Below are 25008 nucleotides of genomic sequence, written 5' to 3'. Positions count from 1 at the left end.
TCCGATATCGTTATCGGATAATACTGAGCTCCTTGTACAACATTACGGCCCTCAATTGCGCGGTCGTCGGCCCGCGTGAAATCAAGAGAACAATCACGTGGTAGTCGAATAGTGTCGCGGCACTTAACGGCGCGGTCGTCGGCCCGCGTGAACTTAAGAGAACATGTCGCAACGTATTTGCGCGGGACTTAATATCTAAACGGAAAGGACTTTAACAATTCGGAAACGGACGGACAGTGACTAGGCGCTTTGCGCGCGGAAGTAGCAAGCGGGGTTGCTCGGTTTAACAACATAGATCTATATACAAAGTTCGCGGCGGAACGTGCGATGTCGGAACGGACTCGCGGTTATCGCAATGTAACGACTCGGATGAGTCGTGTGATCTACGGACGGCTTCGGTTTACGCTCTATGCGTACGGTATCCGTTTGTTAGAGTGGCCGCGCGGCGGTCCACTCTAATGCCGTGCTCGGGGCCCGATTGGCCCGTGCGGTTGACCGGTTACGGTCTCGGTACTCGACGCCCTCGCGCTGTGCGCGGGCTGTCGACGGGGTCGGCCGGTTCGGCCTCATTTCGCGGGGTTAGCCCGGGAGGTACGGAGGCGGACACTGGAACGGTGTCGGCGCGGACGGTCCCCGAGAATTCCCGGGGACACTCGGAACGGTCTGGTCGGAGTGGCCGGACGACGAGAATGCCCGTCGTCCGGCTGTACGGAAACGGAATTGCCGTGCGGGGAGAATACCCGCCGTACGGCGCAACGGATTCGGATCGGATTTAGCCGGACGTACGGGAATGCCCGTCGTCCGGCCGGACGGTCCGGATTGGCCGCGTGACAAGAATGCCCGTCACACGGCTGATCGGATTGGATGGCCTGCGCGACGAGAATGCCCGTCGCGCGGCTGAGCGGATCGGATTGGCCGAGCATACCCGGCCTCGGGGACGACGGTTTTACCCGTCGCGGGAAGGTTGGAACGAGAATGCCCGTTCCCAAGGAGGTGCTCGAGAATCCCCGAGCTAGGAGGCGCCGAGTATGCCCAGCGCTGGAAAGGATCCGATGAGATCGGATGTTCGGACGGATCTCTCCTTTACGCTGCCCGCTGCCGGCTTATATATCGTTCCGCGCGGCTGAACGGACCAATCAGCGCGCGCGGACGGGCCGGCTAGAGTGGGAGCGCTTTCGGAACGCGGCGCGTAGCGCGTCGGTCGCGCGCGGTAGCATGCGGTGGTCTTACGTAAGCCGATTGCACGCGCGTGGTCTTACGTAAGACGCACGTGCTCGGCCGCGGTGCGTTCGACGGTTGGTCGGTCTGGAGTGGCGGCACCGTGGAGGGGCGTATTGTTACACTCATAATAATTTCCTTAACCATGCAATTATAGTCACAAATACTTTTTTCTCTGCGTATAGTAGTACACGAAACCGTCACTAGATGGTTGTTATGGCGTTTTCTCATAAGAAAGAAAACACGTAAATGGTATAAAAGGCGGAGCATTATAAGATTTTTCACCGATGTTCTATTAGAGTAGAATAATTTTTCTGATGAATTCCCTTGAAAATGAAATCAAGTGGAAGATGTTTTAATTTACTATATGATTAAAACTAACCTTTTTAAACTTCCAATATTTGGAACCATTATAAACATAATAGATGTAACCATACATAAAAAGTAGAATATTATAATTCAGAATTACTATAATTTATAGATCGCGCCCAAAACCACTATAAATTACAGTTGAATTATGGTAATTGCAATCATTCTCTTCTCTCAGTGTAAAACGATTATACATTTTATCTAGCAAGTATTTTACGTACATAATTAGTAAAAACCAATCTTAATTTTTCAAAATTTATCGATAATTTTCAGGTCACAATTAGTGCATAAGTCACAAAATACACGTCATTACAACGTCGCTGTCACCAGAAATGGGGATGTTAGTTACGTCTCAGCGACGTCTCAATTACGTTTCAAACACCAGTTGAGACGTCGCTGAGACGTAACATGCGAGTTAGCACGTCACAGCGACGTCTAATCTAAATGTATAAATGTTTAAAATTCAATCAAGTTGAAAAATTTTAATCAAGTTAACAATTTTTTTTTCTCAGTATATAGAAAAATAAAAAGCAGAAAAAGTGTGTTACGTCTGGTGCCCAAAAATTTTCCTTTTACCTTACGCACCATCTGCATACATCCCCCTGCCTGCACCAAACGTAACAAGCACGTCGCTGTGACGTGCTAACTCGTCGCATGTTACGTCTCAGCGACGTCTCAACTGGTGTTTGAAACGTAATTGAGACGTCGCTGAGACGTAACTAACATCCCATTTCTGGTGACAGCGACGTTGTAATGACATGTATTTTGTGACTTATGCACTAATTGTGACCTGAAAATTATCGACGAATTTTGAAAAATCAAGATTGGTTTTTACTGCATTATGTACGTAAAATACTTGCTAGATAAAATGTATAATAGTTTTACACTGAGAGAAGAGAATGATTGCAATTACCATAATTCAACTGTAATTTATAGTGGTTTTGGGTGCGAACTATAAATTATAGTAATTCTGAATTATAATATTCTACTTTTTATGTATGGTTACATCTATTATGTTTATAATGGTTCCAAATATTGGAAGTTTAAAAAGGTTAGTTTTAATCACATAGTAAATTAAAACATCTTCCACTTGATTTCATTTTCAAGGGAATTCATCAGAAAAATTATTCTACTCTAATAGAACATCGGTGAAAAATCTTATAATGCTCCGCCTTTTATACCATTTACGTGTTTTCTTTCTTATGAGAAAACGACATAACAACCATCTAGTGACGGTTTCGTGTACTACTATACGCAGAGAAAAAAGTATTTGTGACTATAATTGCATGGTTAAGGAAATTATTATGAGAGATGCATCGGATAGTGATTTTTAGCCGGATAGCCAGATACCGCGATAGTATTTCCCAACTGTACACCCAAGGACTTTGATTCTGTCCATGGAAAAATTTTTCAAACTGAGAAGTCACGTCTTTCTACATACTTGCAGTTCATGATTAATGAAACAACTAGAGCTTATTGGTCGTTACGTTAATCATGAACTGTAAGTATGTAGAAAAATAGCGACTTCTCAGTTTGAAAAATTTCCTCATGAACAGAATCAAAGTCCTTGGGTGTACATTACTCTACGTAACGTTTTCACAATTACGTATTAAATTTAATTACATTAAATGAAAAACATCATTTTTAAGAAGTGAAATGTTATTTATCTTTAAAATATAAGTCATAATACAAAAGAAAATTTAACAAACAGCTAATTAATTAAAACATTCAAATTATTTAGTTACGTCGCAGCGACGTACACAAGACGTATCATATTTTCTGCGACTTTGTGATCAAAACAGCACGTCTCTGTTACGTCCGGTGCAGGCAGGGCCGTTAACGTCAACATTAAAATAATTAAACCTTCTAGAAAAATTACAGAGACAAATTTCGACACATAAGGATAATGTAAATAACCACTTCAAACCTAAAAATTATAATAACAACGCATAATTGCCCAAGTTTTGTAACACTTTTGCATAAAAATAATAATAAAATAATAAACCTGTGATCGCGTGATGATTGCGTGTACTAGGTGCTATTGCGCCGTACATGCGAACCTGAGATCACTAGCTAAAGTATAAATTTGATTAAATTAGAAATAATGCGCGGAATACGATTCACAACGCTCGTGCGCGGTCTCCCCGTGCCTTGCAGCTCCCGCCTGCGTCAACAAGCTCGCGCGCGCGCCGAGTCTCAAGATTTATCCAGGCATAAAGAAAAATAGTTTTCTCATAGTAGAAATAATAACCTTGCAAATGTTACATCCAGCCTTAAGGAAAGGAAGGCAGGGAAGGATGCAACAAAAACTCTTTTATTCTCGTGACCGCACTAGTGGGACGTGCGGCACGAGCCGAACGCACTTTTGAAGATTCCGAAATTATGCGTCAACGTGTAATGATACGATTTAACGCCTTATCAAAATCGTGCGATCGTTGGTCCTAATTTGAGTCAGAGAATTCAATCTCTATAACTCGGGATCGGACCAAGTGTAATCTTTTCGAGTCGGTAGGTTAGTGTGTGAGTACGAGATGGGTTTGATGAAATAAAACTTTACATTGGAGCTTCTTTTAAACTAAAATTTAACATATATTCTAATATTTGAATTTTACATACATAAAGGTTCAAAAGGAATTAGCAAATGAATACATTATCGGTTATGGTTATTTAATAGAAAAAAGAAAACAATATAACAAGGTAATCATTATTAATTAAGACAACAGTACGTAATCGGTTAGTTTAAAATACAAAACGATTAGGTAATGATTATTCAGAAGTTTAAAAGTTATATACATTGTTTAATATCGATACATAATTGTAAAAGTGAACAAAACAAGAAATTAATTAAAGGTTATTGAAGAAATTAGTATTATGCATTATCGCTAGGATTTATAGTATAAAATAAAAAAATAAAAAAAAAACTTAATTCTTTTACATTTGTGTAGGAGAAGATGGAATTATTTGATTTCGGTTACGGGAATTGTAATTATGCGTTGAGATTCATATTTTAACTATTAAATCAAATCAAAACCTAAGATTTAAGAATGGAAGTAGAACATTTCATTTACATAGAGATTTAAGAAATATTTAGACGGAAAGTCGGGAATTGTCTAAAATGAGAATTGCTGTATTAATCCGAAATAAAAATAATAATATTGGGAACAAGGAGCTGGGACATGAACGGCTGTGATTACTCATTAGCGATTGATTCCTGGCGAGTTGAATGGAAAATTGAAGTAAAACCGAAAAAGAGAAAAAAAAAGAAAAAACTTACTTATTAGTTAGACAAGAAGAGAAAGGGGAGAACTATGGAAATCTGCGGGTTGAAAGGTACTTGACGCAGCGCAGGCTGTCCGCTCTGGGGATGCTTCAACGGTGGGCTGCTCGGAGTTTTAATGTATGTGATTCTTAAGCACAGATTCTAAGTTTAAAACGATTTTGAAAATAACGCGCACAGCTTCGACACGTGCAATGCGTGAATGTGAGTGCGAACTTGAACTTTGAATTTTTTGAATGAAAAATGAATGCTCGAGCCGTTCGAAGCTGCGTATTTTATAGGGCTTAGGAAAAGGGCGTGAGATTAGTTTAGTGGGTGAGATGAGGATTTGATTGGGTAAACCCTTTTGAGCTTTTTCCCCTTCTTTGGAGATTCCTTGTTGTCGAAATTTCGAGCTTATTCGTTGGGTAGTTCACCAACGCTCACTACCAATCATCTTCTCGGATGATCTCTCGTTGGCTAATTTTCCATCTTCTCCCGATTTTTCTTAACTCTAAGAGGGGCGAGCAGTTGCTTCACCCAATCGCTTAAGGGATTCGTTATCTTACGGTTTCTCTTCTTGGAACGTTCGGTCCCGATTTTTTATATCGTCGCGTCCGTTTATTTGGGACTCGCTTTTCATATGAATCATTTTTCCGTTCGTGATGAAACGTAGGTTCGAAGCCGGGTTGTAAATTTTGATTTTATAGTTTTATAGTTTCCGTCCGGCGTCGCGACTCAATCTTATCTCCGATTGTTGCCAGACTTTAATAACGTTTAGATTTTTTCTCTTACGAGTCCAGGCTTTGTTCGTCCATATGAATTATTAAATAAGCATCGTTGCTTGTAATTTTGTCGTCGCACGATTTCTCCTTTTTTTGCTTCTATTTATTGCTCCGGATGTAATATGTGGCCATTATATATATATATATATATATATATATATATATATATATATATATATATATATATATACCGAGAAGAATGTTTGATTTTTTTTCTTATAATAGCCGGGTGATAGTGTTATTTGTAAAAGAGAAATCGTGGAGTTCCGGATATAAGTGTTGTAAATTTTACAGACAATCCCTTAGCTTGTTTAGCATAATTTATATAATGAATACGAAAAGGGAAATCGTGAAATCCTCCGGATGTAACACAAACTTCAACGTGCACTCTTGTAGAACGTTTACTCCACTAACCTACTGTAACGACCGTGTTTCGCGCACGGACGGTCGACGGTACAGGATCGGGCGCGAAAGGTCGCTTGGAGGAATTAGACGTTTCTTAAAGGTAGGAAATATCAACGTGTTTATTCTACTAGACGTCGTTACATTGACATCGGCGGTTGTACGGATGCGGTACAAAGACTTGTCCGAGCGCGCGGACGAACGCGATACAAACATGTAGAACTTAAATTTACGAGACGCGTGGACGGACGCGACACAAACTTAAATCTCCTAGACGCGCGGACGGACACGATACAGATATCCAGAGTTAAATCGGTTAAGCGCGCGGACGGACGTGACACAGAAATTCGGCTCGGCGTAGTCTATATACACGGGAATCTATTTACAGGTTCACCTGTCGTGCGAGACGCGGTTCGTGGAATTTAGTCGCGTGTTTTTCTGCGAATCCCGGCGGCCTTGTTTTTGTGGCCGCGGCGTTCGAGGTAGCGCGGCGCGGGGAGCGGTGAGCGCGGCGCGTACACGGATTCGTGTATGCTCGGCGGTTCGTATGCGCGGCCCGTTAAGACCGCGAATGTTCGCCGGAGGACACCCCCTCACGCCAAGTGCGCTTGGCGGAGGCACGGAGCACCGTACCCTTGTACGTGAGGTGGCGTTGGACTCGGGAGGTGGGCGGATGGAGAATCGCCTTTGTGGCTTGACGGGGCCCAAGTGTTCTTGAACCCAGGTTGACGAGTCAGGAAGCGGTTCTAGGATCGGACTCGGAAGCGGCTGCTAGCTAAGTAACTTAGCAGAGACCGAGGCGCTCGATCTCAGTAACAACCTGGGGAGGCTTCTGTTCGGCGGACCGGCCAGAAGCGGATCAGGTCCCTGCCTCCGGCGAACGTCGCCTTATATACCCGAGAATCGTGGCGAAGGGGATGCGCGGCGTGTTACGGCGGAGCAGTCCGGCGGCAGCATCCCCGCCACTCGATCTCGAGCATAGAACTTATAGTATATGGAACAGGAATACGAGCGCAAACGTGAGAGCAACATCTAAAGGACGGAGATATATCTCTGTCCTTTGCGTGTATGATCCAATGTTGTGCGCATGATCGCGCTCCGCCAATGAGCATTCAGATTCTCTCCCCCTCTACTCGCCGCGACGTGTCAGCTGACGGAGAACAGAGGATCGGGAGGATACAGCACGGAGCGCTTTGCTTCTCATAATTATACTCCGTGTGATCATTAACATCGTTGTCGATTATTATTGATACGCAATTTACTGGTTATTATTCATAATAGGTCGTTACTACATTTTGTGTTACAATCATGATAAAGCAAAAAAACAAATCAGACAAAAATTTGCACGGACTCATAGAAAAAAAATAAATGGAAATTACTTAACCCGAGTAAAGATGTCATTGTTATCACAAGTGCGTGCGAGAAAATTATCAAGGAAAATAAAAATGCAATTTAAAAAAAAATGTTAAAGATTTCTTGGCGTCAAAAGTGTTAAATAGTATTCTTACTCGTTGTTTTCTTCAAGAAGAAATGATTGAACACATTCGGAATCAAGAAATGTTAAACAATTATAGAATTCAATTGGTTAAATGTATCATACGTTTATACATAAGAATTTGTTTATTTCACAAGACAAAGATTTATAATAATACCGAAAAAAGAGCATATATACGTCATAAATACACAAAATTAATACACTTTCATCATAAATAAAAGACTAGAAAAGTCCATTTTACATTTACTTTTTATTTTTTCGCATCACATATTTAGAAATTATTATAAATAAGACAAAAAATGATTCAAATAAACGAATTAATGGACTCGAAAACAGGCACAATGGATTTCTAACTGACGATACGTGATTCATGAATTATGCTCGCTTAGAAAACAGAGTCTAACTCAACGCATGCGCACTGTGTCAAGTAGGACGCGCAAAGGATAGAGATATATCTTCGTCCTTTAGATGTTGCTCTCAGTCGCCACTCATTGCGGAGATAAGCTATTCCTGTTCCATATACTATAAGTTCTATGATCTCGAGTCTCTCGCTTCGGACCACGTTCGCATAGCGTGGCTGCGGACGGCGCGGGAACGAGAGCGCGTGCGCGCGAAGATGAGAGCGCGGGAGCGATCGCTTGTTTGCTCCGATGTTCTTATATTTACTAGGCGCTATGCGCCGTTTAACTGCCGTCCGGCGGATGTTCGGCCGGACGGTTCGGACGGTTAGGCGGTCCGGGGGGGAGTCGGAAGGCGGTTCGTTACACTACTATGCACGCGCAACTCGAAAAACGAGAAAACTGAGAGCATTATAAACGTCCAAAGTATAAAAATCAATTTCTCCCAAAAGCAATATTGAAATTTAAACTTTTCGGTAACGTAACAATTCAGAAAAATCGGCACTACCATCCTGTCAAATCAAAATTAATATAGCTCAAGAGTTGTAACCTACAGGAATTTTTAAAGGATCTCGGAATAATTTTCGTCGCGACACCGGTGCGCGCGGGCGCACGCCCCTCGTACGATAATTCCGTCTATCTTTGCAGGACCATTAAAAATAGTATCTTTAATAAACTTATTAATTTCAATCTAGAAATCATTTACACTCACTCTCGGCTTGCACTCTGTCGCACTACATTAAAATCCCATAAAAATTACAACTGCTAGAGTCTTCTGAAAATTCAAGATAGATAAAAAAATAGTTCGCGTTGTAAAATTCTAATTTTTTCGCTATGTAACGACTTAGAAAAATCAGCACTACAGTTCTGCGCGCTCAATTCAAAGATCCTTAGAAAATTACATTTTATATTGAATTTTAAAGCTTCGAAATTCTTGATCTCATATGCGATTCCCTCTTGAACTCGCAAGCCGCGCGGAAAGCGCGTGTCATTAAAGGGCTTACCTATATTGAAAAACTAACAGAAATCGGGAACCTCTCCTCCTGGTACCTCTCGTCTACAACCAGACGGTATAAATACGACGCAAAATCGGAAATCTCTTAACTTCTGTCACTTCTATCGAATCAAGCAATCGGTGAGAGCGCAACTTAGGACAGCCTCCCAAGCTATAGATTGCTGACGAAATAACGGGTGGGTCAATAACTAATCATTTTCATCCCGGATCTCTAGGATGCCTTTCCCCTGGCTTCCACTCTTCCGCAGAACTCCTTCCTGCACCTATCTTGTCTACAGCGGCCAGGTTGTGCGCTGAATGAGCCACCGCTCAAACAACGCCTCCTCGAGCCTGTTTTAGACGAGACTAAAAATTCTCCATCTTGAAACGAGACTCAAATGCGCGCTCCTGAGCCTCCGCTCAAATAGCTCCTTCGTAGACTCGATCCGCCAATCCGCAGTCTTCTCAAGAACTAATCCTATCTCTAATCCTATCAAATAGAAACAGGAGCAGGACATCTCGGATCCTCGATGGAAAACTTCTATCAAAGCTCTTGTTCTCATAAGTTCTCTTTTAATTCTTTTAAATCACGTTTGACCGCACACACTCATTCTTTCCTTTTTTTTCTTTGACTAAATTTCTTTTCCTTCCTTTTCTTATATAAACTTCAATTATTTTCCATTATGACGCGTGCGGTAGCTTTAAGACGAAATTATACCACTAGATTCGTAATTAATAAAAAGTTGAAGATTAAAATCAGTTCTGATAGCTTCTTTTTCTCTTTCCTTTCTTCTACACCACGTTTCCTCTTCCACGTAACAGCCAAAACTCTTTTATAAAATAAAAACAGTTTAACCAATAAAGAATTGTTGCCATGAGGAGGGGTATATTACCCGAATCATAACGACTGGTGACAGCGGCCAAAAGTCCAAAACCATTACGCCGCCAGTTTACAGATCGGCGGATCGTAACAAGTGCAATCTAATAATTTAAAAAAAAATATTGAAAAAGATTATTGCAGACATGCATTCTATTTTATACATATATTTATTTATGTTACATTGTAAATAGAAATAGAAACTTATATTAACATTATATTTAATCAAATTTTTTTTTATAATTGAATTATGATATTTAACGTTCGTCCAATTAATGTAAAAAATATAGCATGACACATCGCAAACTGTATATCTAGATTACATAAAATACTGAATTACATTTATTTGAACATTTTAGAAAAAAGACACTGTAACAAAAACCATTATAGCGAAGAAAGATGTTCTCCTATCTTTGCGCTTCTACTATGATAAACTAAAAAGATTGTAAAAACGATAATTTCGAATATAATTTAAATTATAGAAAAAAAAGCATCAGCAACATCCTACTTTGATTAGGTTTCTTTGCGTTCCTCTTTGATTATAATTAAACTTACATCGGTTTTACAGCATTTTTTTTCATTTGCACAAGATTTTACGATACACCGACGCAACATCTTCGTTAAATTTCACATAAAATCTCTCGAATTACGTACTTCTCTCGAAATCACGCGTACTACAAAGAGTACAAACTGCAATTCTTTCAGAGAAAAGGACACAACAAACATATAACAGGGTGCGAACAAAGATGCAATCATAACAGTTGTAGTAACCTGATATTATCAAACATTTAATTTTTCGAAGTTGGTAGACCTGAGCGGGGTCTGAGCGGTATCTCAAAGCAAAAAAAGGGCGTGGTTTCTGAGTTTTGCATACACCATGTATACCACAGAACATATACTATGAGAAATGAAAGCTCTGTACTTAACATAGGAAACAAAAAGCAAGACATTGCCATCTGGTGGTGAAGTAGAAAATTAAATGAACTGTAGAAAGGAGTAAGGGGATCTTCAGGAGAGAGAACATAGAATCTTATTTATGCAGGCAATAACCATTAACTTATGCTGGAACCAATAAAGTTTATTATTAGGATTTCAATGCTTCTGTTTACCGAGATCTCGATAAACAGTAACCTTGAAATTCTAGTATTGAACTTTATCAGATTCTGCATAAATTAATTGTTATTACCTAGCTGCATAAACCGTTGCTCTGCATTGTTAGAGAGACCAGTTCATCATTGTTACCACACGAAAATCGAGTGAGCAGATACTCACTCTTACTAACTTACATCAAGGCATTTTCTGATTGGTCATTTTAACTCCCACTTTCAAGTGGGCCCCACTTTTTCCGTGTTACCGGAAACCGTTATATTAGTTTCACCCCCGTGATGTATACTTCCACCATGCCTGGATCCTTTAATTATTACGACAACGCGTCGAGCCACACTTCGTTACCAATAAGGAAGTTTTTAGCTACGAAGAGCATTCCAACGCTTCCACAACCACCCTACAGCCCAGACATGGCCCCATGTGACTTCTTTCTATTCCCTTGTATCAAATCTGACCTGAAAAGAAACCATTTCGGGACCATAGTAAACGTCCGGCTGTGACGAGAATTTTGAACAGTGTCTTTGTTGAAGAATTCCAGCGTTGTTATGGAGAGTAGTAGCAACGTTGGACGCGGTGTCACTTTCAAGGGAATTATTTTGAAAACTACTAAGTGTATTTAAACCTGATTTCAATAAAAGTATTGCTCCAGAATTATTCTCATTACTTTCCGGACAAACCATGTATGTCGACAAAAAGAAGAATAATGACTCTTATGCTATCCTAAAGAATTATTATGGAAAAGTGAAAATAAAATACATTGCCCTATCAGCATTGTAGGAAATTTTACTTCTTGTACATACAAGTAGTTAAATGTTCTAAACGTTTATTAGTTCACAACGATTATGTGACTCTAAGACACATCCTCAAAATTAAAAGAGATGACGAAATGATGTGTATTAAACTGTCACTCATCAAAGAACCATGTATTGTAATAAATTTACCTAATCATACTTACGTGTATGGATTACTTTTCGATTGTCGTCGAGGTTAACCTTAAGAGGTTACACCACCCTTGAGGCCCTAAAATGATACCTAAGTTTGGGAATTTATTGTTGGTAAACGAATAACTTTATATTAAAAAAGGTTAGAGAGCTTTATTGTACATATATTGACAAGTAAAAAAATATTTTTTAATTTTTTTTTTATGCACGGCGTACTGGCCCATTTATGAGATCGTCTTTTCTTAAAGATGAATTTTTGTATGCAAGTTTTTTGCGATATGGTTTATGTTGGAACTAAACAAAAAAAATCTACATTATCTACATATTCAAAACTAAAGAAGTATGTAGGAATTTTTAAAAATATTAATTTTTATCGAAATAGCAGCTATTTATAGAAAAAAGTGCATTTTTCACCCAAAAATTTGTTTAAAAAATGCTGATTACAAAAAGAGTTTTCAACATTTTGCAAAAAGCTTACGTACTTCCCTGTAGAATAGTTACAAGAAGATCGGATTCAAGTCAAATTTCAAGTCAATCGGATAAAAATTGTAAGAGTGACGTTGCACACAAATTTGAAAAACTGTGTTTTGAAAAAAACGCGTTTAAAGTTTTGATAACTGATTTTTTGTGTATAAAGTTGAAAATTTTTAATTTATGTCTAATCTGCAATGCCTGCCCCATAAAGTTGTCCTTCTACGAGTTCAGCAGTCTCATTATATTCCTTTCTTGTTGCTAATAATGATATTCTGGTCTCTTTTGCTTCTTGGGATCGCGCTCGACAAGTTGACGCGCCGCGCATTCAATGTTTAGCAATAATAATGATAAGTAATACCCATGAGGTTTTAGACTTGCAAAATTTTCATTAGACTGTTGTAGCCATCATTATAATAGCAAACAGCCAAGTTTGTTGCATAAACACAGAAAAACTAATGGCGTCGCATAAACACAGAAACCGACGCTTCCAAAACTATTTATTGATGTAGAACAAAATTCAAACTGTATTATAGTATTTAAGCTGATTAAATGAATCTCTGTGCGCCTACTGAGCAGCTGCAAGCGATTTGGAGCGGCTCCGTTTTCTTTATGCTCCGTAGGTATTTGGACCTTATTTATGTACCGAAAATAGACCTTTGACTAACACAATATAGATGTCAATATAGAAAACTATTTACAGCATTTTTATAAGTATAAACTAATAATTTAAACAAAAAAAAAATCAATTTTTTTAAATATTAAGGGTGGTGTTACCCCTTAAATGTATTGTAAATTGCATTATAATAAATTAATTTATAAATTTTTAATGAGTAATTTTTTATGTCTTTTTATTCCTTATTTATAAACAGTTTTAAATTTATAATAGTTTCAATAAAAATGTAAAAAATGAAGAACGTTAGAGACTAGCGTTAATTATTTTAAAGAAAATATTATTTAATTTTGAGAGAAAATAAAATTTCTCCTTTACATTAACCTCCATGTAAATAAAGATTAAGAAAAAATATACCAGATGAGCGTTTCTTAAACGGAAGAAAACTAAACGATGTTGGGAAAAGCGTTTACTAAACGTTTAAACATCGGGCAGCAAACTCTTTGTACGAAGTTTTTTTAGTGTTTACTAACTTATTCTAAAAAGCGTTGCTTGAACGTTGCCAAATTTTCATCAAGCCTATGCCACAGCGTTTGATAAGAGTTAAAAAGCATATTAACCCAACAGCGTTTCATAAGCAAAGTTTGAAAGCGTATAAACTCTCAAAATACTCTCAACAAATGGTTGTAAACGCTTTATAAAGTTTCTTATTTTTATCAGGGTTGCATTTTAGTTGGAACTCAAGCCATGTTTTAAAACGGTCGATCAAGCCGCCTATCAGCAAACTGTGAATCTATTAATCTGACGGGAAACCCGGACGGTCAGAGAACTCTTGAAGAACAAAACCCCGGAAGGAGGAGAGACTTTTTGAAAACAAGTCTAAGCAGTGCAGATTTAATTCACACACATACAAAACTTAACGGCCAGATTAGCGGATAATTCTACATCAGAGCGTGGCTTACTTTAAATGAGCTCCGGCAACATCTGAGCAAACGGTACCCGTATTTTATTCATTTGTCTGTTTCACTCTTAAATAGTTTATTGTAGAAATCAGAGAGTCGATTGTAAAAATAACTCGTTAATCAAAATCGACAGTAACGATGCACAGTTTAATATGAATTAAAACATAAAATATTATTTTAGCACCAAGATCTTGCTCTGATCAATTTGATCTATCTTCTGTTTAATTTGCTGAAAAAAAAGAAGAGAGAAGAAGAACACAAGAAAATAAACAAAAGAAGACAAGACAAAAGACATGATAATTCAGCCGGTATATAATATATCTATATATTTTATATACGGGTGTGTATATGGTTAAACACATATATTATATCTATAAATATAGTACGTAATACGCACGGGCAGCGAAAATTTATGTTAGTAACGAGTAAAGAAAGGAAACAGGAAGAAAGAAAACTATTGCTCCTCAAGTGAATACATTTAAAGTAAAATTATGTATATTTCGAAAAAGCTTTTTAGATAGTTTTTCAAATCCTTAAAAAATTATCAATAGTTATTTTTAAATGCTCTAAATAGTATATAAAATTGTTAATATCTAAACATGTTTTATAACAACGTAAACATTCCTCAATTAACTATCTGTTGTATTTCTGAATATTTCATTCATTCTTCTAAAAAACTATTTTCCTTTATTTTTTCTAGATTTAAAATTAATTAATATAAAGCTACACATTGAAATTATACGACTAGTTATAAAAAATAACTTGCTTTATTAACTGTTTTTATTATCATGCGGTAAATAACAAAGCTATAACAAAAACAACACGAAAACAAAATTTGTATTAACTATTATATAAGATATTGTATAAGAAATGCTTCACATAAATAAGAGAGTCATTTAAGGAAAGAATTGAAGAAAGAAAAATTATAAAACACAGAAAAAGGGAACATTCCCTGACAGACAAATATGATATAGTATTAAAGAATTTGCACATAGAATTAATCCGTATAGATATAATTTATTATGCAAAAACCGGTACAAAAGTAACTTTTTTTAGTCTCAAATAGTACTAAAAGTTAAAAGAAAATAAAATTTAATAAATTTATTTTGATTCGCCGTAATTGTTACATAAATAAATGGGATAGGTGTCGCACATCGGGAGTGAACAGGAGGAACATTGATATTTGGTTTTATAATTTTTTACATAATAATTTAATGCACTGCAACCCTTTTGCTTTTATAAAGGCCTTTTTACTTTTTATGTAGAATTAGGTGATACGCCGCCTGATAGATCTTGTAAATGACATAGGTTTTATCTCGATCTGAGACAAGTTAATATAACAATGTTACATGCTCTAAATTTTAACTTCTAATTAGATGATGCCAACATATTGCGATTTTTAGTAATAAACATCTCGTTAATTATTCTAAAGTATGCAAAATGTAGAGAACGTTTCTGTATAGTTTGACCTGCTCTATCAACCGTGAGTAGGTAGTCCGATTTCCAGTGAGAAATGATAATGGAATTGATGTCGATTCGACATCAATTCGATAAGTCATTTCTCATTGGGTTTTTACCGGACATCTCATGTGCGTGTATGTACAATTAATATACAGTAGCGTACAAAAGTTTCCAACAAATAATATTTTGTACTCTAATTTATAGTATTAAAAAACAGCCTAATAAAATTTTCATAATTATGAGGTATGAGTATAAGATATAGGTAGGTAACAAAATAATATAGTAAAGCAATGATAATTATGAAAATTTTATTAGGCTGTTTTTTTAATAAATTAGAGTACAAAATGTCACTAGTTGGAAACTTTTCCATGCCACTGTATATATTTATATATGTATAATTATATATTTGATCAGCAACTCTACTTATAAGGAATATTTCAATTTACCACTAGATTCTGACTTTAATACCGTGATGAATTTTACGTGCAAGATATTTTTCTCCAAAATCGAAGTGTGGGTCATTTAAACCTTGTGTGATCTTCGAGAGAGAAAGAGAGAGAAGGTTAAAAATTATAGAAAAAGAAGAAATACACTTCTGTGTCATTCGTATTCTAAAATGTCGGTACTTTGATGTGAGTATGATTTACTATTCTAGAAAAAAATACATAAATTTTAAATTTATTTCTAGAAAAATACATTATCTTTTGATGGATTTATAGTTGGGAACAAATCTTTTGAATATTGACAAGAAGGAAGTAGGAAAGATGTATTACACAGAGTAAAGAATTTAAGACAGGAGAAAGCGCAAATGTAAACAAGATAAATTTATTTTTTGTGTCTTCTTCCTGATTTTTTGAAAAAATTCTCAAAACTGGTCGAAAGAAGGTAGCGTTATCTAAATTTTCACTTCCCTTCCTGATTTTTATGAAAATTTCCAATCAGCTTGAAAGAAGGTGGAGTTATCTAACTAAGTTTTTACTTAGCTTCTTGACTTTTTTGAAAATTTCCAATTGAGAGAAAGCGGAGTCGAGGAGGTAACCACTTCATGTAATCGTGGGACAGTGTCCCCGAAATCATTATGAAATCTTTACGAAATCATTTGTAATCAGATAAAATTATATGAAATCATTATGAAATCCTTACGAAATCTTTGTGTGATCATTTTGCAATCAAATGTAATCATGAAATCAGAAATCATAATGAAATCATATAAAATCATTAGAAATCATAATGAAATCATATGAAACCATTAGAAATCATAATGAAATCATATGAAATCACCAGAAATTATAATAAAATCATATGTAATCAGCAGAAATCATTTTGGACTTTTGTGTAATCAATGGAAATCATGCGTAATCATTATGATTTTAGCACAGTTTATAATACTTAACAGTCATTGTTTGACAAAGTAAAATCGTAAAAAATAATTTTTAAAACATTGCTCCAGGAACGTTCCAAACTTCAACCAGCTCATTTATATGGTATTTATATTTATTTATATTTACAAGATTGGTACAGCAAAAAAACTAATTTAATACTTTTAAATTAATAATTTACTAAAAACAAAAGTAAGCTTAATTTTGTTATCAATGTAATATAATGTATCTTATATAGAAATAAAAAAACAAATTTGATTAAAAATATTTTATCTGTTCTGTTTAATCTACTGTTAAATAACGACATAAATTTAAAACGTAATGTGAATTCACTACCAGACATGATAATCAAATAGAGACTGAATAACGTTTAATTATATACACTTTATTAAATGGAGACTGTACAAGAAATAAATAATGCTACTGCAATTGTTAACTTAAAAAACAGTATATTTGAACATTACTTTTCTTGCAAAAGGATTGTTGGTTCGACAATGTCGATGTGCATTACACGGGAGACGGCGCTGGAGAAAGAGAGCGCGTTCACTCAACGCTCGCTATATAGCGTCGCTTCCCCTAGAATCTAGGGGCGCTGGTTAACACAAAATGGCTTCACATGCCGCGAATAATCAAATGCAGAAAATGTTACTAACGCCTTTAAATAAAATAATATAGAAATAAATGAGTTTAATAATAACAAGAATATTATACATCTCGCCCGCGTTGCAAGCCGATGACTTGCAAGAAAACAAAATATAAACTTAATTAACTTGTGAATCAATTGGTAAAATTCAGATTTTTGGAATGCTGCGCTGTAATATTCCGTTCGCTGTTTTTACATCAACTATCCGAATTAGTCCATCCTTTCCAGGGTGTACGTCGATAACTCTTCCTAGACGCCACTGCAAAGGAGATGTGTTGTCATCTCGTAGCACTACCATTGTGCCCACCTTTATGTCGACCTTCGTATGTGTCCACTTTTGGCGTTGCTGAAGTTGAGTTAAATACTCTTTGAACCATCTAGTCCAAAAATGTTGTCGTATCTGGATTAACAATTGATGTCTGGTTAAATGGTTAATTGGCGTGTTGGATACATCCAATTCTGGAGGCGACGTCAAAGGTACTCTAATTATAAAATGACCTGGAGTCAGAACAGCCAAATCTGTGCCATCGTCGGATATCGGACACAGAGGTTTCGAGTTTAGGCATGCTTCAATTTGTACCAGTATAGTATATAATTCTTCATAGCTAAGTGATGTGGTTCCAATTATTTTCCGTAAGTGAACCTTTGCAGATTTGATAGACGCCTCCCAAAAACCTCCCATGTGTGGGGAGTGAGGGGGAATGAAAATCCATTTAATAGAATTTTCAGCTACAAAATCTGAAATCTTCGCGTGATGCTCTGGATTCCGTAACATAGCAACTTCTCGCAACTCGTTGTTTGCTCCTACGAAGTTCTTCGCATTATCCGAATATATACTTGCGCATTTGCCCCGACGAGCTATAAATCTTTGTAAGACTCTCATGAATGCTGCTGTACTTAAATCTACAACTAACTCTAAATGTACCACTCGAGTCGAAAAACATACAAAAATACACATATAAGCCTTGTCGGTTTTGTTTCGCGAAATTTTTATAACAAAGGGCCCGCCGTAGTCGATTCCTACATTTAAAAATGGCCTACTTGTTGTAGTACGTGTTGACGGTAAATCACCCATTCGTTGGTATAAAATAGGAGGTTTTGTACGAGAACAAATCACACACTATCGCAAGACATCCCTTACAACGCTTCGCGCGTGAATCGGCCAGAATTGAGTTCGAATTGCTGCTAAGAGGGCTTGAAGCCCTGCATGTAAATGCTTGTAATGTTCGTGTAAAGCTATTAAACGTGTTAAAGGATGTTTTGATGACAAAATAATCGGATATTTCTGAGCATAAGGGATAGGTGCGTTAGGGAGCCTGCTCCCCACGCGCATAACGATATGTTTATCTAAAAACGGGAGTAATGAGCGTAATTTACTTGTTCTACTAACTTGGCCGCAAGATTTCAAACTTTCTATCCCGCGAAATCATGCTTTTGAGCGATCAAGACTAGCATTGCACGTTCTAGCTCCGATACCGTCAACGGCCCTACAGTCCTGGACTCATGATGCAATACGTTTTCTTTAAATTGCGAACAATATGCGATTATTCGTTTTAATTTTAATAATGATGAGAATCTCAAGAACAACTCGTTTTCTTCGTTGACTCGAGTATGAAATATCTTCGTAGTAGTAGATCTTCGTTCTTCGAGTAGACTTCCATCGGGAATGACACTCTCGTTACGTGATGGCTAATCTTTCGTCTTTAGCCACTTCGGTCCATTCCACCAGAGGAGACAACTGTTTAACTGTTCAGGGTTCATTCCCCTGGATATAATATCTGCAGGGTTTCCCTTCGAGTCAACGTGATGCCACTCTATTTGATCGGTTAGTTTTTGAATTTCAGTGACTCTATTTGCCACAAATGGCACCCATCTAGAGGATTCACCCTTTATCCATGCAAGCGTAATCGTGGAATCGCTCCATAAATGCGTTGACGTTGGCTTAATTGTCAAAGCTTTAGTTACTTGTTGATAGAGTCGGGCAAGCAACAATGCTGCCAAAAGCTCTAGTCTTGATAATGAAATAGACTTTACTGGTGCTACTCTCGACTTCGCACACAATAAATTTACAGTTGCATCTCCCTGTGAGTTTTCAGTTTTGATGTAATAACAACCATAAGCGAGTTCTGAAGCGTCGCAGAAACCATGCAACTCTGAAGAAACGTAATCGTTGCTAAAGGCGTATCGTGGAATTGAGATTTTAGAGATGCTCTGCAGTTGAGCACGAAAATGTGTCCATTTTGATTGCAATTCAGCAGGAACGGGATTATCCCATCCAACCTTGGACCGCCAGAGATTTTGAAGTAGTAGCTTGGACTGAACGGTTATTGGTCCAATCGATCCCAATGGGTCGAATATTTTCGAAGCAACTGGCAATATAACTCTCTTGGTGAGTTTCGATAAATGCGGTTTTAAATTGATTCGATATTGAAAGGTATCTCGTTTTGGATTCCATATAATGCCCAATGTGTTTACTTCTTTATTAAAGTTTACGGATTCTGAGATCTCTTTGTTATCCTCATTGGAGATTAAATTCTTATTCAAATTCCACTTGTGCATCTCAAAGCCTCCACCGCGTAAGATCCTCGTGACGTCTTCTTTTAAATTTTCAATTGATTTAAATCATTTCCGCCTGTGATTAAATTATCGACATAAAAATCTTGTAGGATCGCCACGCTTGCTTCAGGTAACGTGTCTTTATGTTCAATCGCAAGTTGATGTAGACATCGTATCGCAAGAAATGGTACACTGGCTAAGACATATGTGACCGTGTTTAAGCGGTATGCTTGGATTTGTCCCGAAGTGGTCCGTCATAAAATTCGCTGCAGATCTCGTTGATCGACATTTAATAAGATCTGTCGATACATCTTATGAATATCGCCGGTGATAACATAACTATGTTGCCGGAATCGCAGCATGATATCAAATAATGAATTTTGAATCGTAGGTCCTACTGACAGTATGTCATTGAGCGACTTGCCGGACGACGTTTTGCAGGACGCATCAAATACCACACGTATCTTAGTGGTAGTACTCGTTGCTTTAACAACTGCGTGATGTGGAATGTAGTTCGCATTTTTATCATCGCCTGTAGAATTCTCCACCGCGCTCATGTGTCTTAGTCTCTCGTATTCTTGTATGAAATTAATATATGCTTCCTTTAACTCAGGATTTTTCTCTAACTTTCTTTCAATTAATCTTAGACGCTTCTCTGCAATTTCCCAAGATTTTCCAAGTGAAGAAATCTTGTCCTTTAATGGTAGTTGCACGATGAATCGACCGTCTTGATCACGTTGATGTGTGGAGACAAAATGATTCTCACAAAGTTGTTCTTCCTTTGTGTACGGAGTTGAATGCTCGATCTCTTCTAATTTCCAGAATCCTTCGAGCTGTTCTTGGATTTGTGAGTTTGTAGACAAATGACACTGTGACATAGTGCATTGAGTCAAGGACTTACAAGGGACAAATGGACCACCGATAATCCAACCTAATTTTGTTTCCTATAATATCGGTTGGTTATTGCCTAGCCTTACGCGTTGTAGAAATTCATAAAATTCCTGTAGAAATTCATAAAATAATGTAACGTTAATTAATAAATCAACTCTCGCAGGAATATTGTATTTCGGGTCTGCTAAAAAGACATTTTTAGGAATTGTAATTTACCGTGCATCAATTTCGTCTGGTGGCAGCATTCCAGTAATAGACTCTACTATAAAACAGACCATGTCTGTATGATAATTATTATATTTCGATTTTATCATCGCGATAGCTCTATGGTTTACGTTTGTCTGACTAAGACCGTTAATTAAATGATTTGTTTTATATGTCTTTAATTGCAACCGTTGACATAAGTCTTTTGTCATAAAATGACTTTGAGACGCCGAATCAAGTAAGGCTCGACACTCTTGGTACTTACCCTTACTGTCGCGTATAAGAACAATTGCCGGAGATAATAACGCGTATACTTCACCCTTGGTAGTGCAATGTGACATTGTGTATTGCTTGCCTGTGACGAAACATTAACATTCGTGACTTGTAAATGTGTGAAGATTCCGATTCTTCAACGTTAGTCGTCCTAACGCGTGAACTATCATTAGTATCAAAATGTAACATAGTATTGTGTCTCCGCTTGCACCATTGACAACCACCAAACCTACATTCGCGATCGGCATGGAACCGCAAACAATTTAAGCAGATCTTTAGTCGTTTTGCTTCTCGTGCTCGCTCTTGTGGCGATAATTTCTGAAACGATGGACATGCATACAACCAATGAATATTTTTGCATAATGGACACTGGTTGTTCGTTGATTGTGCAGTTAAAGCTACGAATTTTTTATATGATTTTGTGTCGGGCAGCACAGTGTCTTTCTCTTTGTTAGATGATAATAATTTCCAAAATGGAACATCGTTTATTCAAGAAATCCATAAATTCCGTCATCGTTGGTAATGACGCAAATTCGCGTTTAAATTCCCATTCCCGTTTGGATTTGGGATCCAATTTAGGTGTAATCAAATGAATTAACAGCGTACGTACAGGCTGCGTATGTACAGGCTGCTCGAGTTTAGTTAAGGCACATAAGTGCTGTTGTATATCATCAATTAATTTTCTGAGACTTACACACGACTCTTTTGAAATTATTGGTAAATCAAGTAACGCTTGTGATGATGCACTATAAGTCTTTTATTTTCAAAACGTGCCTTTAATAGTCTCCACGCCGCGTCGTAATTTTTGTTTGATAAACTTAGAGACTGAAAGCACTGTGCTGTACGACCTTTCACCGCCGACTGTAAATAATAAAACTTCTGAATTTTCGTTAAATTCGTGTTAGAATCAATAATGGCTTCAAACGTATCGCGAAAGGTAACCCATTGGTCGTACTCACCATTGAATTTCGGAAGATGTGTCGCTATATCGGTCGTTGTCGTGGTCATCGGTGCGACAGATTCTCGTGACAAACTCGGTCGTAATATAGCCGCTAATTCTCTTGCCAACGTAATGACCGTAAAGAAATTGTCTTCAAATTTTGTACGCTCATTGTTATCAACGTCGGTAATTTCCTCGATCTGTTGCTGAACCTCTTCAAACTCGGACAATATTTTCTCGGCGCGTTCTAACCTCAATGGTAATTCTCGAGCTTTAGACGGATCGATTTCAGCTTTTTTCAAAAACGTATGAAATGTAGTTAACTTTGCCTTCACGGTGCCTCGTTTCTTTATTAACGCTTCCGAGGACATCGTGAACAATGATCGCGTATATCGATTGAAAGTGAAGTGACAATAATTATGCACTCACAAGCTGAAGCACACGAGTTGGCTTCCGAAAAAAAGTGCAATGAATTGACCTTCAAATAACGAGAAGTACAGTGAATTGACTTCTAAGTAATGAGAAATACAGTGAGTTGACTTCAAAAAACGAATAATTTTACGCTTTATACGGAACAGACTTACAGTTCGTTTTCGCAATAGTCGCATCGAAGTACATCTAACCTCATAGCTGCACACCGACGCCGTACTCGAGCCCGCAATCCTCGCAATTTGCCGAAAGATCCGGCTCAAAGGACCAAAATGTACAAGAAATAAATAATGCTACTGCAATCGTTAGCTTAAAAAACAGTATATTTGAACATTACTTTTCTTGCAAAAGGATTGTTGGCTCGACAATGTCGATGTGCATTACACGGGAGACGGCGCTGGAGAAAGAGAGCGCGTTCACTCAATGCTCGCTATATAGCGTCGCTTCCCTTAGAATCTAGGGGCGCTGATTAACACAAAATGGCTTCACATGCCGCGAATAATCAAATGCAGAGAATGTTACTAACGCCTTTAAATAAAATAATATAGAAATAAATGAGTTTGATAATAACGAGAATATTATACAGAGACTGACAATGTGCCATCTGTACATTTTTTCTCTCATATATACGTTTGAGAGAAAAAATATATCGTGACACATTTTCAGTCTCCATTTAATAAATTACACATTTCCACAGTACGATTGTCATATCTGGTAGTACATTTACATTACGCTCTAGACTTAGGTCGTTATCTAACAGCCGATTAAGCAACGCAGATAAAATATTTTTTAATCTATTTTGTTCCGGTTTCTGTAAACCTTATATTATTACATTGTTATTACGTCAAAAAATAAAGCTTACTTTTGTTTTTATTAAATATGTATAATATTTCGCTCATAGAATGAGACTACGTTAAATTTAACAAATTTTGACTGTGTCAAAAGATTTGAATAGCATGTAAATACGACGATTGAAAGAGTAAGGAAAGAATTTTATGAAGGATGCACGCGTTGATCATAGCGTCGTCAGTCGTTGTCGAGAAGCGAACAAGAAAACCTCGACAATACGAGGTGTGTTCAAAAAGTATCGCGAATTTTGAATTTTCGCGGGTTACGCATATTCGAATTTCAATCTTTTTGTGGCGTTATGTTGGTACTCATGTCTCTCACTTATGCCGACAAGCTCGGCCATTTTGAATGTTCACTTAATTGTTGACAGCTGCTTTGCTTGCACGTGTTTTGGATCGTCTTCGATTTTTACCTATTCAAAAAAATGGATCAAAGAACCTGTATCAAATTTTGTGTGAAAAACGAAATTAAGTGCGCGGATGCATTCCGAATGTTGACTGTGGCATACGGAGAAGCTACCTTGGACCGAAGCAACGTTTATCGGTGGTACAAAATGTTCTCAGAAGGCCGAGAAGATGTGAACGACGAAGAGCGTGCCGGACGCCCGAGCACTTCAACAACAAACGAAAAAATTAATGAAGTGGAGAAAATGGTATTGGCCAATGGTCGAATCACCGTTAGAGAAGTTGCTGAGGACCTAAACATATCGATTGGCTCGTGCCATTCGATTTTTATCAATGATTTGGGCATGAGACGGGTCGCCGCGAAATTCGTACCAAACGCCCCTGCTCACACATCGTTGCTTGTGCGCGACTTTTTGGCCAAAAACAACACACTAATGATGCCGCAGCCACCGTATTCCCCAGATCTGGCCCCCTGTGACTTTTTCTTGTTCCCTAAACTGAAGAGGCCCATGAAAGGACGACGTTACGCTACGCTTGACGAGATAAAGACGGCATCGAAGGAGGAGCTGAACAAGATAAAAAAAAATGATTTTTTGAAGTGCTTCGAAGATTGGAAAAACCGTTGGCACAAGTGTATAATATCTCATGGGGATTACTTTGAAGGGGACAAAATAGATATTCATGAATAAATAAATAATTTTTGAAAAAACACAAAATTCGCGATACTTTTTGAACACACCTCGTATATACAATTAGCGACAGCAATGTAAGATTGGCCATAGTGTGTGACAAATGAATATATATTAAATTTGATCTTCAATTGACTCAATTTATTTGCAAGACAATTCATTAACAAAATTATTAATTTAAAAGTAAATGAGTTTCTTAGCTCTATCAATCTTGGAAAAAGTGAGAAGTCTAAAGCCAATCTTCATAGTCATAAATGATTTTCAATCTTTGATTGAAAGAAAAAAAAGTAACAAATTTATGAATAAATCTGTAATTAATTAGTCAAAGATTAAAAATTATTTACTACTATAAATATCGACCTAAAAGTGTTACATTGTAAATTCGTATTTTCGTACAAAATA

The 25008-nt window shown here is 37.3% G+C and overlaps 3 protein-coding genes across 3 annotated transcripts; all 3 read right to left on the bottom strand.

Annotated features, from left to right (window-relative positions):
• Positions 1–17519: 17519 nt before the first annotated feature.
• Positions 17520–18446, bottom strand: LOC113003767. The gene has a single exon (XM_026134643.2). It carries the CDS (start codon positions 18444–18446, stop codon positions 17520–17522), a length of 927 nt encoding a protein of 308 aa, XP_025990428.2.
• A 614-nt stretch (positions 18447–19060) lies between these two features.
• LOC120357484 lies at positions 19061–19930 on the bottom strand. Its single transcript, XM_039447971.1, has one exon. The coding sequence runs from the start codon at positions 19928–19930 to the stop codon at positions 19061–19063; it is 870 nt and encodes a 289-aa protein (XP_039303905.1).
• Positions 19931–20181: 251 nt separating this feature from the next.
• On the bottom strand, positions 20182–20805 carry LOC113003530. Its single transcript, XM_026133288.1, has one exon. It carries the CDS (start codon positions 20803–20805, stop codon positions 20182–20184), a length of 624 nt encoding a protein of 207 aa, XP_025989073.1.
• Between the last annotated feature and the right edge of the window lie 4203 nt (positions 20806–25008).

The sequence above is a fragment of the Solenopsis invicta genome, chromosome 4 (genome assembly GCF_016802725.1).
Source record: "Solenopsis invicta isolate M01_SB chromosome 4, UNIL_Sinv_3.0, whole genome shotgun sequence".
In the NCBI taxonomy this organism is placed as follows: domain Eukaryota; kingdom Metazoa; phylum Arthropoda; class Insecta; order Hymenoptera; family Formicidae; genus Solenopsis; species Solenopsis invicta.
The sequence above is the reverse complement of the archived record's forward strand: the minus strand, read 5'-3'. Positions and strand labels throughout refer to the sequence as shown.